Source organism: Carex rostrata, chromosome 21 (genome assembly GCF_964058835.1).
Source record: "Carex rostrata chromosome 21, lpCarRost1.2, whole genome shotgun sequence".
Lineage (NCBI taxonomy): Eukaryota > Viridiplantae > Streptophyta > Magnoliopsida > Poales > Cyperaceae > Carex > Carex rostrata.
Window position 1 is genome coordinate 4,079,392 of NC_135938.1, and position 18,604 is coordinate 4,097,995.

The 18,604-nt window shown below is 34.8% G+C and overlaps 2 protein-coding genes and 1 long non-coding RNA gene across 5 annotated transcripts; all 3 read left to right on the top strand.

Moving 5' to 3' along the window:
• Window positions 1-2,634: 2,634 nt before the first annotated feature.
• On the top strand, window positions 2,635-4,623 carry LOC144573456 (uncharacterized). Of its 2 annotated transcripts, none has more exons than XR_013517978.1 (3): window positions 2,635-2,793; window positions 3,223-3,301; window positions 3,758-4,623. It is a non-coding gene; the product is annotated as an uncharacterized LOC144573456 (long non-coding RNA). The 2 variants fall into 2 exon arrangements; XR_013517979.1 differs by having other exon boundaries at window positions 3,223-3,297.
• A 1,769-nt stretch (window positions 4,624-6,392) lies between these two features.
• SRR1 (sensitivity to red light reduced protein (SRR1)) lies at window positions 6,393-7,948 on the top strand. The gene is made up of 2 exons (XM_078323013.1): window positions 6,393-7,007; window positions 7,415-7,948. The coding sequence occupies exons 1-2, from the start codon at window positions 6,426-6,428 to the stop codon at window positions 7,757-7,759; spliced, it is 927 nt and encodes a 308-aa protein (XP_078179139.1). The 5' UTR covers window positions 6,393-6,425; the 3' UTR covers window positions 7,760-7,948.
• A 5,239-nt stretch (window positions 7,949-13,187) lies between these two features.
• LOC144573019 (uncharacterized) lies at window positions 13,188-17,701 on the top strand. Of its 2 annotated transcripts, none has more exons than XM_078322682.1 (3): window positions 13,188-13,937; window positions 14,354-17,308; window positions 17,396-17,701. In XM_078322682.1, exons 1-2 carry the CDS (start codon window positions 13,520-13,522, stop codon window positions 17,236-17,238), a joined length of 3,303 nt encoding a protein of 1,100 aa, XP_078178808.1. In that variant the 5' UTR covers window positions 13,188-13,519; the 3' UTR covers window positions 17,239-17,308; window positions 17,396-17,701. The 2 variants fall into 2 exon arrangements, with proteins under 2 accessions (XP_078178808.1, XP_078178807.1); XM_078322681.1 differs by having other exon boundaries at window positions 14,354-17,301.
• The last annotated feature ends 903 nt before the right edge of the window (window positions 17,702-18,604 follow it).

Sequence of the window (18,604 nt, forward strand, 5' to 3'; positions counted from 1 at the left end):
AGTAATTTGATTTTTTTTTCTTCTGAAAGTTCATGGTCTGACTTGGATCTTAAAGGTAAAGATCATTTAAAAAAAATTCAAGAACTGACTGAATTTTTTTTTTTAAGAAAAAAAATTAAGGATCAAAATTAGAATACTCCAAATTAAATAAACTGAGAATGATATCAACTTATGGGCCTTTTTTTCTCATAATAATGGACCTTGAATTGGATCCAGCAACCAGTTCCAAAAAAATTGTACGACAATAAAAAATCTCTATTGTATCGACAATAAGATTTGATACAATTTGTATCAAATTGAAACCAATCCTGCTAATGTAACTTGATACTTTGTATGCGCTGATAGGTTAATCTCGGCCGTGTAATTAAATCACACGGACAGGAAGCCGCAAGGTCTGTGGATTGCACTCGGAGAAAACGGGAAAATTTCTCTAGAACTGGTCCACCTTAATGTTTCACACTCTAGTACACTGATTGTGGGGACCATCTGTCTGTAACAATTTGCTTAGTGTGAATTTTCTTCATACATCCCCAAAAAAATGTTTATTTCCAAACTGCAAACTGAGACCAGGAAGATGAGCACTATTTTTTCTCTAATACTTTCTCATTTCCTTTGGTAATTTTGCATGGTTTTGGTTCAAGAGAGAATATTTTTTCCTATGTCTACTTTAACTTGTTTAAGTATCATATATAGTTTGTTTCTAATTATGATTGTTTTGTTACGTCATAAATTGTTAGCCCTAATATTTTAGATCGAAGGCCGGTGCAGATTTGCTCTTAGTAAATGAGAGTCAATTGACTACTATTTATTTTGAAAATTTTCATACTTGTACATGATTTTTTTTATATAATTTAGAGTAAAATATCATGGATACTATAAAATTGTAAAATTGATCACATTTGTAATATGAAAATTTTATATAATTGACTCTCATTCATATCTGTCCCCAAAGTTAGAAAGTTTGACTCTATCCCCGCTTGTGTAGTCAATTTTATTAAATGCAATTCCTATTTTATGTCATATTAAGTAACAACTTTATCTTAATTTTCTACTGTTTGGGGAGGGTCCCCCCTAAGGTATGGGAGGGTACAATTAGAAAAGAACAGTATAGATTTAGTTTCAGTCAGGTTAAAAAAAAATTGGTGCCTATTTTAGATATAGAGAATTCATCTTTACATGGGCGGAGCTTTAGGCAAAGATGACTAAGCCACCTCTATAATTTTAAAATTTTAATTTTGTATATTGAAATTTAATTAAATTTTCGTTTGTTTAAAGTTTTTATATAGTTTTGCCTCTCTCGTAAAATGACAGATGCGTACGTGTAGCCTAGCAGTTAGAGTTTTACTTAGTGTTAATGAAGTCTTGAATTTAATTCTCACTTTTGCAATAACCATACTTTTTTAGGTATGTCTTTTCACATATTATATATTTTATAGATTAGTTTCTCTATTCAAATTTTATAGTTCCATTATTACATCTTGAAATTTATGTCAGGGTTAAAGAACGGTTTTTATTTAATAATTGTACTCTCCGGTACCTGGGAAATCTGAATTCAGAGGGGGGAGGGAGAATCTATATCTTTGCATTAACTCAAAAAGAAATCTTTTGAGTTAATGAATCTCAAATCAAGATGTGCTTGGAGATCAAATTTTACATTTTTTGAAATTTTTTTACTATTTATTAAGCCACTTTGAAAATCGCTGATCCAATGGTCTAGAAAATGTAAAATCAGCGATTTTCAAAGTGGCTTAATAAATAGTAAAAAAAATTCCAAAAAATGTAAAATTTGGTCTCCAAGCACATCTTAATATGTAGATCACATCTAACGGTTCAGATTGACTATTCGGACTTTGAAAACGGAGAAAAAGAATTTGAAAGATATGGTGCATTTGGATGCACAAAAATTTGGGTGCATTTGAACCCTCCTCTCGTATCTTTCATTTGATATTTTTATATTTAATTTACAGATAATTGCATTATTATTATATCTGTGTCACTTCGTATTTCTGACGGTTTGATTGTTTTTTTCCCCTTTCTATAAAGCTATTGTACTTTTTTGCATTCTTATCATATATACGCTGTTGGTGATTTTCATGAAAAACAAGTTCGTTTAAATTCCTCATGTTTTCTGCCTATTATCAATATTACCGTACCTTAGTGAGAATGGAGGACATTTTACTTAATTATATTTGTAAATATGCGATGAGTTTTACAATTTGAAATAATTATCCGCCGAAATTTTTATTTGTAGCAAAAAAAATAAAATAAATACCCTAGATTTGGAGATTTCTATATTTACTCAGGCTGCACAGCTAATCTGTGACCCATTTATTAGGGGGGGAGCAGGTTGGTTTAGAGGTCCCCAAAAGCACAAAAAATGCACTGTAATATCGAATATAGTTACGTTTTGGGGATTTCTAAGCCAATTTGCGGCCCCCCCATAAGGAACCGAATCCTCTGCCCCCTTGTGGGCAGGAAAATCCTGCCCACATGTGGCTTTGACCGTTCGATCTGCTTTTGGATTCGTGCTGTGATGAAGCACTTGATGAAACGGAAAAAAAAAAAAAAACTGAAAAGCTCCGTTAGCTCTCTGTTCCTGGGTCTGATCGATACTTTCCTCTCCCCTCCCGTTCATCACATTTTTTTCCTCTCCCCTTCCACTCAACACCTCTTCTCACTCACGAGCTACGCTTCTTCTCCTTTGACTCTCTTTCGTCCAATAGAGAACGAATCTGCTCCATGACTCCACCCCCCTTCCAATCTGTTCTTCCCATCAATTCGATCAACTGAAAAGTATTTTCTTTGATTGATTTATATTTTTTTTTTTGCACAGGTCTTTATCATAGTTAGCGAGCAAATATTCGTTTCATGGCAGTATTGTTGAGTACTAATTTTGTCCATTAAACTTGTTTATTTTGATGAATTTAGTAACTGCAATGAAGCCCCTTCCACCTAGCAATCCCTCATTAGTTTGTTTTCCTGGGCAGAAATACTGAATTCAAATAAACAAATACAAAAATCAATTCAGTGGGGAGCTACAACATTATGCCTCTCAACCCTCTCAAGTGTCAATCCGAATAAAAGCCCTAAAATTTCAAAAAATAAAATACCTAAACTTGTTAGTTATGATTTATGTTAAATTCAACTGGTATGCAATATGTATCTGGTAAATAGCTGATGTTGATAAAGTGTAAAAATGATATTTTCCTATTTGTGTATCAGGTAAAAATAATGTGCCATTTGCACCATGATCATCTATGTCCTGTTTTCCATATTTCTAGGAGGATTTTCACAGCTGTAAGTATGTATCACAAACTTGCTCCTAAAGAATAAGAAGCATTGCAAACTTATTAATTTTGATTTATTTATATTTTTCCGGAATGTAATGTAGTTCATGCATCTGTACCTTACAGCTGTGCAAATCCAAAATTAAGAATAATATCAGACAAACCAGCATCAACTGCTAAGCATTCTAATTGAATTACTATCAAATTTTCATTGGTGATTTATGTTTTTAAAGCACAATTTGATTTTGGCCATTGCTTTTTATAAATTTGAAATATCTTCATTTGGTCAGAATAGATATTAGCAATATATAATTTCATAGGTGGCTACTACAAATTGCATGAGATTATCATCTTGATTTGTCTCTAAAAGTTCCTCCTTCATTTACCAGTATTTGCTTTATCCACCTCTATGCATTGTAATTCCGATTCTACCCTTGTGCTTAAACCTAATTCAGATATCTCCATTGCAGTTTGACTTGATCGAGTAGATAATCCAGATGCTTCCTCCATGAGTTCCCTAATTTGTTTCAACCTTTCGAGCAATTATGTAATTGTTTTACAAAAAGAATAGCAGAAAATGGGGAAAGCATCAATTTTACTGATAGAAGAAATAAAAACACAATGACACTACTTGAATTAAGATGACAGGAGGGGAAAACATCAATTTTACATTTATTGTACTAAGTTTATTTTGTGTTTCTTTTATTGTCTTAAATCTTTTATTTTTTTTTAATCAGGCTCACGATTCCTGAGCCTTCATCCATATTTATACTATAGGTTTCAGTTCAAATTAAACCTGAACTTTTAATCAATACGAAAAATGAGGACTTAGATCCTCATTTTTCTTCAGAATTTTTTTTTTTACTAAAAATGAAGCCACTAACAGAGATGTATAATTAATTTCCAAATTTAATCAGTATGAATGATATGTTAATTTAATAATCTTATTTTTTAGTAACTAGGTTCAAAGTGTAGTAAAGAAAACAGTGAAAATGACACCTCGTAGGAGTTTATGTTGACAAGGCGGCCAGCAATACACTTAGGTGCTGTCGTCTCTCTTCTGATTTTTTAAGTGGGTCTGTTACTGGCAGATTTCCGGTCAAGGAAGTTGTACAGTCGTGAGATCTGCTGAACTCCGAAATTTATATAGTTTCAATTTGGTCAGTACATAGGAGCGGCACGAAAGAGAGTCAAGGAGAAGAAGCATAGATCGTGAGGGAGAAGAGGTGGTGAGCGGGAGGGGGGAGGAAAAGATGTGATGAGCGGGAGGTTGAGAGGAGCAGAGGTGGTGAGCGGAGGGAAGAGGAAAGTAGCGATTAGACCCAGGAACAAGAGAGCTAACAGAGCTTTTCATTTTTTTTCCGTTTCATCAGTGCTTTATTACAGCACAAATCTGAAAGCAAATCAAACGGTCAAATCTACATGTGGGCAGGATTTTCCTGCCCATAAGGGGGCAGAGGATTCGGTTCCCCCCCATAAATGGGCCGCGGATTGGCTGTGCGGCCCGGGTAAATATGGAAATTCCCCAAATCTAGGATTTTTTTGGTTTATTTTATGGTATTTAAAAAAATTTCAGAATTATCCTGTTGTTAAATAATACTATATTGAATATTTCCTTGATACCCATAGCTAGTGAAGTAAAGCTAGCGTATACTATGCTCACTGAGAAGACTTAATGAGCATAACTCCAAAATCTAAATGACAAAATTCAAACTTTTGAAACTGATCAATTTCATGAGTGATGTATGTACATACAAATTTTTTAATTTTTGGAATTCATTTAGTACAAAGTCGAATGATTTAAAAAAATGAAGATTTATGAGTTATTTTAATGCATTCATGTTTCATTATTTTTTGACCGTTTGACTTTGTGCTAAATAAATTTGAAAATTTGAAAAAATTTCATGGACATACATCACTCATAAAGTAGATCGATTTCAATAGTTTAAATTCGTCGTTTGAAATAAATTTAATAGATTTTAAAATTATACTCCCCAAACCTTCTTGGTGAGCATAATGCAAGCTAACTTTCCTCTAATTAGTGTTAAATAAAGAATGGTGAAGTTTTATGCAATAATTTTGTACACCTGTTTTCTTATTATGTAACACTGTCTGCATGATTAATTGTATTTTGAGATAATATATCCGGTAGGGATCCGGCCAAAATACATGGAGATAAAATTTAAAATTCATGTATATTATAAATATTTTGAATTTAGTTAAAAAAAATGAAATGTAACATCTGTTTGCATTATGAATTGTGAAGATATTTGACAGTGAGATTATGTTACTTACTACCTAGTAAAGTACGGATCAGTTCGAGTTATCCATTTATATCTCACTTTTTTTTGTCTTTTTAAAAAAAAAAAAAATAGTTTGACAACTGCTATCAAGTGCATATTTCTGTTTCTAAAGTCTAAATATTCAATTCGAACTGTTTTAGATGTTTTATGTATGAAAATATATTTAAAAACTAAATTTTACATGTGTTTAGAATATTTTACTATTTTTTTAAATGGATAGAATATCACTGCTTTCGGATATAGTTCATAATATTTAGATAATGTCATTTTCTATCTATTAAAAAATAGGAAAAAATTTCAACAAAATATAAATTTTGTCTCCAAACATTTTTATATAGCAAATCACTGGTCTCAAGAAAAATAAGTGCTCAACTTATATATTCAATCAACATAATATAAGTGCTGATACAAAATCAAAATTTTGTAAAGTTGATTTGTTGTTTCTAACTGTACAAATTAACCAATTACCTACAGTGTTGAGAGTTTGCACTTGGAACTCTTGGCCGTTGGAATTCACATCCCCTCAGGTTACCTGACTCAGTACAATTAAATCGGACGGCTTGAAGTTGGAATTTTTAACTTGGCACGAATCTCAAACCACAAATAATACTGCCCCCCTACTGCATCCCGAGCAGGCACCGGATAAAACTAAATCTGGGGCGTCCATGGTGCCTATTGAAGCGGGGGGATTTGCTTTGAGATTCGTGTTAAGTAAAAAGAACAATCCAGATTTGACGAGGTGATACGATTCATTTTAGTTCTGACTTCCCTCCAAAAAAAAGAAAAAATTTCTAAACTTTGCTTGTTTTATCTACCAAATCATCGCTTTCACAATATGTCAGCTGCTCCGGCTGTTTCCTCCTCAAACCCTAATCCCAGTTCGAAACCCGACCATGACAGCTGGACTATCGTCGACCGCTCTCGCCGCCGCAACCGCTTGCGCTCCACCTCCGGCGATCGCCGCCTCTCCCAAAACCAAACCCTACCCTCAGATCTTTCCTCGTCTGATCCCACGCCATGGACACCCATGGATCCGGTCGTTGATCATGCCAGATCTGTCTCTATCCTTCGCAAGATTCAATCCACAATCGACCGACTTGAGAAATCAGAATTCTACAGACGGTTTATTTCTAGCTTAAATTATTCAGAAATTCAGGATGGGCTTACTAAAATTAGGGTTTTAGAATCGGGAGAGAATTTACGGAAAATTTGGATAGTGGCATATGGTATTGGCAGTATTGAATCGTACCCAGCTCCGCGGCTCCAATTAGCTTTGATTACACTGCTAAGACGCCAGCTCGGTGCTGATGTAGCATCAGCTGAGATCTTTGACCCTGTGCTTTCTGCAACTGAGTGCCATGTAGTAGAGCAGTTGGGGTTCAAGATGGTAACTACTAATGAGCATGGCTGTAGAAAGGTGAGGCATATTTGTAATAGTGTAGGTTTTATAATTTGACAAATATGTAGTGCTGGTATGAATTTAATGTCTGTAACTGATAGTTGGTATTGACCATTGTTAGTTTCCAATTGATTAGGATCCTGCAAACAGTTGTGAAATATTATGCACTGAAGCAAATAAAAAAGAGCCCAATTATACTGATATCATGTGCAAAATGTTAAAAGCACCTCAAGGTATGTTACATGTAGTTATGTACTAAAATATTAGCCATTCCAGTTACATTAGAGAGGCCAATAACAGTAATGTGGTTCTATCCAGTCAAGGTGCATGAAGCCTGGCTATGATTCAATTATGTAAAGCCGTTGATCATTTTGTATGGTACAGTGTCCTCATTTTCAAATTAAAATGTAACATCGATATTATAGGTAACGCCTGAAACACCTACACTATTCTTCATGCCACACTGTGAAGCTGTCCTGTATGACTCTCTGCTCAGAACTAATTGGCAACCGTCGAATTTGAGAAGAATGGCTGTGATCGGCAACAGCTTTACAAAATATGCAAGGTATGTGTCAGAGGCTGGCAAGTCCATCGGATCTGTGAAAATACAGGAGGTTGCAAGATGCGTGCTTGAATCAAGAAATTTTGTGAGGGAAGTAGGGGTAGAGTGGGAATTCTGTGGGGAGGAGACCGGCTTAGATCTTTTCCAGGCATTTCATGATACCAGTTGGCATTTTTTTAATGTGGAAGGCGGTACTGATTTGTTTTAAGATAAATGACTGAAGTGATAAGATTGGGTTGTTTTTTTTTTCTCTCGATGCGCTGTAAAGTTTACCTATTATTTTGGTATTTTTTTGGCTGCTGGGTATCAGTTTATTTTTGTTTGTTTAACTGACTTTATGAAGCGACGTGCATGTATCAAATGTTAAAAGTTTAATAAGACTGGTAATTTTACTTTTTGGCAAAGCTTTCATATTTTATAGTTTATACATAGTATTCTTGATTGAATTTATATCTTGAATTCTGGGCTGATTATTGGTCTTATAACATTATACTGGTTTCTTTTTTTTATTTTATTCAATCAATATTATATCTTAGATGATAGCTTTCGGTTTGTATAAACCATTATCTAGATGGAAGAGGGGAATTTGAGGGCTTTCGATACAAAAGTGGATCATTAATTGCTTTGTTTAATTAATAAATTCTATTCTTAAGTTCTATACCATGCACCATTGCTTGTATTAAGCCTTCTGGTCCAATTCCACCGGGTGTTGCACAGTTTCGGTTTGGTGGTGAAAGTGAATGGCAAAGCTCACGAGGTTTTGGATTTGGCCAGAGGGCCTGCCGCTTCGAGTGAAGTGAGGCACATCTGATGCCGACTTGGAACCATTCGATTTGCTTCATAATTCGTATGTGTTTGATCAGCATGGATATTGAAGTGCCGAGTACAAATCATGAAGCGAATCACATGGTTTCGAGCGGGCGTGGGACCGATTTGGATCCGATGCCTATCAAATGCACCCCGCTCCCTGCTTTCAGAGGCTGAGGGAATTGAACCATCAAAGCATGTGCAATTGAAGTGGGTGTGCCAGAATACTGTGAAGAGGAGAGGTCTCGCGAAGATCATATTATATACTGTGGAGGAGCTGCTTTAAGATGCATGCTGAGTTAAAAGAACGGTCAGGATTTAATACTTGCACCTCAGCTACCTAGGTACCTGGAGTGATACGGATTCAATACGATCTTTCATTTGAACAAGCATAGAGGCTAAAGAACAACAGTACCAAAGAGATGCTGATGTTTTACTTGCTCAGGTTGTGAATGAGAATGCCGCATGAGATGCTAATTTATGTGTCGAGTTTTGAATTTTGTTGGTTGTTAACTTGTAACACCTTGGGTCTAGTAATGGTAACAATGATAATAGTAAAAATAGAGTAGAAGTAGGGTGTTCTTAAGCTCAAGTCTCTTTGTGAATTTAATTCAAAAACCCATCGGATTGATTTCAAGTGACACATCCAAACCGTTGAAACTAATCTACTTCACAAGTGATGAGTTTACATGTCAAATTTATAAATTTTCAAACTAATTTAATATAAAGTCAAGCAATAAAAATTGATGAAAAATGAACACATTAAAATTAACTTATAAACCATTTTTTTTGACCGTTTGACTTTATACTAAATTAGTTCGAAAATTTATAAATTTGACATATAAACGCATTACTCGTGAAGTAGATCAGTTTCAACAATTTAGATGCATCGTTTGAAGCCAATTCAATAAATTTTCGAATTAAGCTCACAAAGAGACTCGGTGAACTTAAGAACACCTAGTTCTAATCGTAAAAATAATATATGTATAATATGAGGCTTTTCTTTCACTAGCGAATAATGATAATAGTGAATGCTACTGTAGCATGAAAATATATCAGTTTTTTTTTTAACTTCAGTTAGAGTCATGTCCGCTTGGTTGGTAAAGTGGACTTCGCAAAAATATATTTACTCAATTGCTTTTTAATTACTCCCTTGTAAAATGACCGTCTGACTATTCATTTGTTTGTTGCTGTTTATTGCTGTTTTTTTTTTTTTTTGGTTTTTTGTTTTTGGAGTAAAGGTTAGAGCTCAAGCTATCCACTCAACTATTTAATATTTTTTATTATTACAAAATGATATTTTTTTCTATCTAAATTTCAAACTCGTAACCTTTCACACAAGACACCATATACCTTTGTCGCTATTTATTAGTTTTAACAAATTATATTCATTAATTACTATTTGCTCCTTCATAACATAACATAACATAGTACTAGTGATGAAGTCGCATATGTATTTAGAATAGGGTTAAAATGATTGATGCCTTTCATACATCCAGCGTATTAAAATGCGGTCTATATGATCGCATATGCATATTTGGTTTCAATCCGTATAGGAAATTTCTATGCGGTCTAACATGCGGTTCCGCATATGCTACCGCATATTCGGTAGGATATTACTACTGCATATTCAGTCGCATATTACCGCATATTACTACAAACTTGTTTGTATGATACCACATATTACCGTATACTTGTTTATATATGTATGAATTCTTATTTTAAAATCCTCATATATAAGTCCACATGAAAATATGCATTTGGACTGTTATAAAAAAAAAATGTTGTTATATTTATAATTTTATCAAATGCTGATTCACTGATAGCTGCTATCAGTTTTTCAAAAAAAAAAAAGACTGTTATATAAGTCCGTATGAAAAATCTGCATGCCGCATGAAAATCACATTTTAAAACATTGCATACATTAGTTTTGTCTCATATATTTTGATTGTTATTAAAGTCCAAATAGTAGGTCCAAAACATTTAAAATGATGTCTATATTAAAATGTATTTAGATATTAAATTTTATATTTTCTTTTAGAAATTATTTACTATTTTTTAGATAGATACAAAATTATTGGTTTTGAATGGTCCAAACTATATAAAACATGCTAATTTTGTACATATTTAAATAAATAGTAAGAAAATATAAATTTTTGTCTCCAGATATATTTTAATACGAAGATCATATTGAGCAGTTTAGACTTCAGATCAACTATTTAGACTTTCAAAAGAAAAATTAAATTGTAAGGCGCAATTAAGATGTGAAAGACACAAAACATTCGAACCATACTTTTTTTATTTATATGCTTTTCTAAAAAAAATTAGAACAATGTATTAAGATTCATAAAATTATAAATTTATATCTTACTCTAACATATTATTCAAAATATGTTTTTGTTTATATTTTTTTTCAATAAAAAACTATTCAAATATACTTAATAATATTCAATAATAATTATAAATTTATGTCTCTCTAACTTTTGTAACATCATTGGTTCCGCCCCTATGTGATACCATGTCATGTGGTAGAGGGTATTTTCTTTAGCATGGTTGTAGGAAAGCGATGTAACAAATAAAAGTATTGGGCTATACATCACGATGTTTTCATTTTGAAGTTAGATGAAAAATGTTGTTATGACGTGTACATGTTGATATCGATTGATACAAACTTTTAATTGGTATAGATCATGTCCAATAACTATTTATATTTTTGTTATGACGTGTACATGTTTATATCTTTAATTGGTATTCTCTAAAACCAATAACTATTTGCATAACTAGAAAGTCTTGATAAAGAAGACTGAAAATTAAAATATATAACATGATGAGTGAGATTTGAATCCAATACATTTCAACTGTAAGATAAAGCTCTAACAACTAGATTACAAATAAATATTTGATTATGAGTGAGTCTATAGTACTATGCATATCACGGGTTGTTACTGTGCTACGGCTCTATATTCGAGTTTTCAAATCCTAACGGTCGATCCAAACCGTTCATCTTGTTCTCCATATTAATATGTGTTTGGAGATCAAATTTTACATTTTTTGAAAATTATTTACTATTTTTTTAGATATTTAGAAAATCACTTGATCTGAAAATTCTGGACCATCCAAAAACAGTGATATTCAATAAATCTAAAAAAATAGTAAAAAAATTTCAAAAAATGTAAAATTTGGTCTCCAAACACATATTAATATGGAGAACAAGATGAACGGTTCGGATCGACCGTTAGAATTTGAAAATTCGAATATAGAGCCGTAGCACGCTAACAAATCGTAATATGCATAGTACCATAGACTCACTCTTTGATTATTATTGAGGGGTTGAACTATATAGAAAGTTTTGAAAAAAATAAAATTTAATTAAATTTCAATATATATAACTAAAATTTTAAAATCACATGGGTAGCTTAGCCACCTTTCCAATACACTGAGATCCGTCCCTGACTATTTGCAATAAACTTCTTTTTAGGCCCTTTAAATATATTATTGTTGTCACTGTCACAGTTGTCATTACTTCAGTAATAATAATAGAAAAAATAATTAAAAATGGATGAAAAAGATAAATATCTTTTTTTATATATAAAAAAAATAGAAGAACGAAGAATGCGAGCCTTGGAATTTTTTTCCATTCAAGAGATGAAGAAAACCTTTTAACTTGTTTTGAACATCTTTCATTTATTTTACTTGTGTTTGTAAACAAAATGTTTATAACATTCCAAATTTAGTATTTTGTCTCTTGACCATTATTAGATAATAATAGATTCCACTAGAAAGAAATAACGAAGAAAGTAGTATTTATGATTTTTAAAAAAGAAGAAGAAGAGAGATTTGTCATTTAATTTAATGTGCGAGTAATCTCAACAATAGCATCGTTAATTTAAGTATTTATTTATTTTTACATTGCCGCCAAAATTAGCTGAATCCACAACAAGCCAATCTTCGATCTGTCTCCAAATCAGACGGCTAGGATCTCTTGCTGATTTAGGGCGTGCGCGTGGTGCTTCTCTAAATAGCACTGGTTAACCGTTGGAGATATCGGATCTAATTCAATAACCCGATTTTAAATTACTATTTTTGGAAATATTCATTTGCATATGACACTTAAATGGCCAAAAAATTATGGAGAAAATGCATTACGGTGCAATCATATAAATATGGTAATATTGAATAATCCAAAAAAAAAGAAGAGAGACTTCATATTTCTCTTACAAATGAAATGTTACTGTGTATCATAATTGGCCTTCATAAGTTTCAATTCTCAAAATCACATTGTATACACTTAAAATTTTGATTTTATTTTCTTAAATGTTATATTTTCATATAAAATTTATTTTTGATAAAAAATACATTATCAAATGTCAAATTTTTTTTTTGTAATACTAAATTTGTGAGTAAGATGCTAACGAGCATAATAGATATCGAAAATTTCAAAATACACTAATTACCTAAATATTTTGAAGTAAATACTAACATGTAGTATATAGTTTTAAGTTCTAATTTCTAAATAAAATTATGTTGTTGTCGCTATAAAAGGGTAATGGTTTTAACAGATTAGGTTTGGCTCCATGCAGCGCACTGACTATAGAATCAAAACAGGGCTGCACATGGTTGTGCACTGCACGCAGATAAAGCTGCTCTGTTAAAATCCTTATCCCTGTAAAAAGGCGATTCGATTAATTCGGATTTGCTCAAAAAAGGACCCGCTATGATAACGGGTCGAATTGTTCCGTGGGGCCCTCCGGACCTTCTCTGTCTCTCTTCTTCGCCCGTCTTCTTTCTTCTCCTTCTTTCTTCTTTTTGCACTTTAGTCCCTATCTTTTTCAGAAATTGCAAACCAATCAGCCACGCTCTTTCTCTCTCTTTCTTCTCCTCCTCACCCTTTTTATCTCACTTGACACCTTCTCCCACGCCCCTACAGCCCATCTGACGCCCCACAATCATCCACGTCACCATCTTCTTCTTCCTATATAAATCCTGAGCGCCTCCGTTCCTTCTAGGGTTTCCTCCAAGCCCCAATTGTCGATCCCATCGCTTTCTTTCCTCTTTATCCACCAAATTCTCGCCGACCAATCTACAATCTCTCTCGATCACTTCTCTTTCTCATGCGATCTCTATTCTGATCCGATTCCCCACACAAATTTTGAGTTTCTCCATGGCGATCGTGAAGATTGGCAACGCATTTAGGGGTTCTCCATCAAGTCACCAGTTGTATGAAGAGGAAGAAGATAATGAAGCACAAACTACATCTGGATCGTCAGATTCAGCTCAGACCGATACTTCAGGCTCCACCTCTGGTTCTTCTGGGTCTGAATCAGACTCCGGAATGGGTCCTGACGAGCCAGACCTAGACCTGACTGGGCCAGTTGAACCTGGTACCAACTTGTGCCAGGTCAGGGACCAGACGTGTGCTCTACCCACCGAGCTCTATGCTTTAAACAATTTATCAGATATTCTGTCCATCGAGACATGGAATAAGTGCCTCACTGAAGAAGAAAGAGTTGCTCTTTCGGGTCTATTGCCTGACATGGACCGTGAGACCTATGCAAACACCTTGTCGGAATTATTTGAAGGTAATATTGCTGCTATTTTGATCTTTATAGGCCTTTGTCATTGAGATATTAGCGGCATGGACTGGTTTGTGGCTTTGTGCAGTATTGGCAACAACTGAAAATTGCAAGTTCTTTTATTTCTTTTTAAAAAATATATCTAATGGCATGTACCAGTTAAGTTCTATTTGTCAAGATAGAATGGAATATAGCCTTTTTAAATTTTGCTATGTATATGGTTCTGTGTAAACTTGGCTGATAGTGTTTACTAATCAAGTGTTCTGGCTTGCATGTATTGTCCTATTTGGACCCACTACTGGCTAGTACCAATTACTTTGTGCTTGCTAAGACCATCATAAGGAATTTTCCACAATCTCGTCTAGACTTTTATGTTTCATTGAAGAGTTCATTTTATATAAATTTACTAATGTACATTTCAGGTAAAAATTTCCACTTTGGGAGCCCAATGACTACATTATTTACCCAGTTAAAGGGTGGCCTCTGTGACCCAAGTATTGTACTGTACCGCCGTGGGCTGAACCTTTTACAGAAGAAAAAATACTACATCAACCTTAAAATTTACCATGATTCCATGCTTGGTTCTTTAATGGAGATGAAAGATGCCTGGGAGAGTTGCAAGGGTTACACTGTACAAGAGAAATTACAGTTTTTTGATGTTATAAAAAGTCAGAAGTCTCTGCCAACTATTGAGAATGACAAGAGAGAGTTCGAATCTGAAACTGACTCTCAGGAATTGGAAATTTATCTTAAGAAGAAGGAGAAGAGTAAATATGGAAAAGGTATTGTACCAGAGCCAGTGAAACCAAAGGAGAAGGTGAAGAATTATGGTGGTAATTTTGGGAATACACCGTATGATTACCATGGCAAAAAGCCGGGCGTGAATCAGGCTGTAACTGTGGCTGCTTTCGGGCACCGCTCATCGGAGAATTCCAGAAAGGGGAAGCAATTTGATAAAAGGGAAGATTTGGTTTACCCGAGGCATCAGGGTAAAATTAAAATAAAGCAAGCCACACCTTTGAATCCTCGGTTGCACAAGAATAACATTATGGAGAGGTCCACTCGAAAGGCAAAAACATACCATCAAAATGAGGAGACTGAATCTGATTCATCAGAGCAACTTGCGGAAAGTGAAGAAGCTCGCATGTTGAATTATGGCAAAACCAAGAAGGCTCAAGAAGTGACTTTACCAGTTAAAAGAGAATATAGCGAAATTTCACGAGAAGTAGAACCATTTTCTACAAAAGCAAAAAAGAAGAGCAAAACAGGTGAGTCGAGTTACGCAGAAGAGGAGGTACAGCTGGTTAAGAAAGTTTACATACCTGTTTCTAGGGACAAGGTAAAGCTACCACCAGTTGAGAGTTATACCCTTGAGAGGAAACGCAAACCAGTAGCAGACCCAGCTTATATTTCACAGCAGGTGAGCTGTGATACCAAATCCAGTTTGAGTAAAATAAGGGATGATTTGAGTAATAGTACTAAGCTAGCTACTAATGAAGAGTACTTTGGCGAGAGTAGGGTGTCTGCCCCACCTCTCTCTAGTTGCTCCAAAAGAGCAAAAGGAAAGGTAAATGTTGCTAGCAATAACAATTCAATACAGATGGAAAAGCAGGTTGATCCATTGGGTCCAAGTCAGCATCTCGGGGATGTCAACGTGACAAAGAAGAAGGGCAAGAAGAAAAATGATCCAGTACAAGAACTTAAACCTGTTATCCCTTCAGAACCTGTCTTGCTGGAAAAGAGCTTACCAGAACCAGAGCCAGAACCTGAAAAACCAGTAAAGAAACCATCCATTTTAATCACCCCTACAATTCATACTGGTTTCTCCTTCTCTATCATTCACCTCCTGTCAGCTGTGAGAAAAGCGATGATTTCGCCTGTCGAAGAAGATACTGCTGGTAGTATTGGCTTGAATTTGAAAAAAGAACAGAAGCCCAGCCTACCTTCTCTAACAGTGCAGGATATAGTCAACCGGGTTAAGTTAAATCCAGGAGATCCTTTTATCCTTGAGACCCAAGAGCCACTTCAGGATCTGGTGAGAGGTGTATTGAAAATACTTTCTTCCAAAACTGCTCCTCTTGGGGCAAAGGGGTGGAAGCAGCTTGTGTCGTATGAAAAATCAAACAAGACCTGGACTTGGGTGGGGCCTGTGAACCCAGCCACCTCAGACAATGATCCAGTTGAAGAGGACACCTCATCTGATGCGTGGGGCATACCCCACAAAATGCTGGTCAAGCTGGTTGATGCATTTGCAAACTGGTTGAAAAGCGGGCAAGATACACTTCAGCAGATCGGTTCCCTCCCACCCCCACCGGCCTCTATGCTCTCCTGTCCAGACGAAAAGGAGAGGTTCAAGGATCTTCGTGCACAAAAGAGCCTAAATACAATTAGCCCCAGTTCTGATGAGGTCAAAGCTTATTTCCGCAAAGAGGAGGTTTTGAGATACTCTATACCAGATCGAGCCTTCTCTTACACAGCAGCAGATGGTAAAAAATCAATGGTAGCACCGCTCAGAAGAGGTGGTGGTAAGCCCACCTCAAAGGCGCGGGACCACTTCATGCTGAAACCCGACCGGCCACCCCACGTTACGATTTTGTGCCTCGTCAGGGATTCGGCCGCAAGGTTGCCAGGTAGCATTGGAACTAGGGCTGACGTGTGCACCTTATTGCGAGACTCACAATATATAGTGGAAAATGTGGAAGATGCGCAGGTAAACCAGGTCGTTAGTGGGGCCCTTGACCGGTTGCACTATGAGCGGGACCCATGTGTGCAATTCGATGCAGATAGGAAGTTGTGGGTTTATTTACATAGAGATAGAGAAGAAGAGGATTTTGAAGATGACGGTACATCCTCAACTAAGAAATGGAAGAGACCGAGAAAGGATGGTACAGATGCCGATGCTTGTGCTGTTGTTGGTGAGTCCCGTTTGGATCCAGATGCGGATGGTGGCACAGGAACAGGTGCAGGTGCAAGTACATCCACAGATCCACCTATTGAGAAGGTGGAGAAGGTGGAGAAGGTGGAGAAGAAGGCAGAGAATGTTAGTGAAATTGTGCCCCTGGCCAGTAAATCTTTTACCGGAGGTCCGGTGTCTACCACCGGTCTGATCAGTACATCTTCCTCTGGAGGTCTGTCATCTACCGCCGGCCTGATTGCTGGTAAAGGTTTTGGTGTTGGTACAGGTTTCAGTACGAGTACAGTTCTGGGTGGTAATGCAAAGATGCTGTGTCGTGAGAATTCAACAAACGATGATTTTGATGATGAGGATGCTGGGAAAGAGAGGCTCTTTGGCGCAATCTTGATGTGATTTAAGGTTAGGGTATTTTTGTCATTTGCCTGCGGCTGGTTCTACCTGAGCTTCAAGCTATAGGTAATTAGTATTATCATTGTATTAAGAAGAAGAATTTTTTCGTGAACCGAGGTTTCTCAATTCTGACGTATGCTTCATGTTCAACTCTGTGCAGAGTCAGAATAACTGGTGTGTACCATTCTTCTGTGTATAGACGTGACGGTTCATTGGCTTCTTTTACATTTACTTTTGCAGCTGCTATGTTTGTAAATTCTTCTCTAGTGTAGTGAGATATTGCACAGTTTGGAATCCCAAAATGTGCATCTCTTGGCATAGCTAATTAGTAAAGATGCTTAATTTTGTTCTGGAGATTAGATAGATCTCTTGTATCATTTCTCTAAACCCTCCCTCGCAATTTGCTTGTATATAGAAATCGCCTTTTAGTTATTTGGCTTAGTTTACAGTTATGGGGCAATCTGCCAATTGTGCCTGATATTTCCCTGGTGTTTTGTTGTTTTTATTTTGGCTTCTATTTCTACTCTTGTTTAAATTTTGTTATGGGGCCAAATGTTTTTCTTTTTCATTTTTTTTTTCATGTTTTGAGAAATTGCTGCAACGTTCATTTTGAAGAGAAGAGAATTTTATTTTGTCTTTTATTTTATGGTACATCTGGAAGATGCCCTGCTCCGTAACGAGACTTTTATTAGAAGTATTCTTGATAGCGATGCTCCATGCTATTTTATTAGAAATATTTGTAGACGGTTCAGAAGAAAAATACAAAGGAAACAGGCCTGAAAACTCCTAAATATTTTGTATCTTGTACATCAGTTTATTAATAATAAATATTGATTCGGGTTATTTGTAACCGTCTTTCTAATAAATTAAATTATATTAAATTATCTAGTATTTTATTTATTTTTTAAAAAATATATTAAATATTTTTAATATTTCAATATAAAAAATAAATCAATTATAAATGTTTCTATTTAAATAAAAAAATTCAAAAAAAGTTGAAACCTCAAAAAAAATTTTAAATGCAAATTTTTTTTTTGTTGTTTTGGAATTCCAAAACCGCAACTTTTTTTGCGGTTTTAAACTGAATTATTGCAAAAAAAAATTTGTGGTTTGAGTAGATTTCAAAAAAATAGAAAAAAATAGATAGTTTCTAAAATTTTATATTTTTTTAATATTAATAAAATTTCGGTGTTTATTGTGTCCATATATATTTGCCTATTATATTGATGCACATTTTAGTTAAGAAGACTTTTGACTGCTATCAAGCCATTTTTTTTTTTGAGTGAAGTTAGATGTGGCATCCAACTATTTTAATATTCACAAAAAAAAATATTTGGGTTTTGAAGTGACATTCTATACGGTGAATATT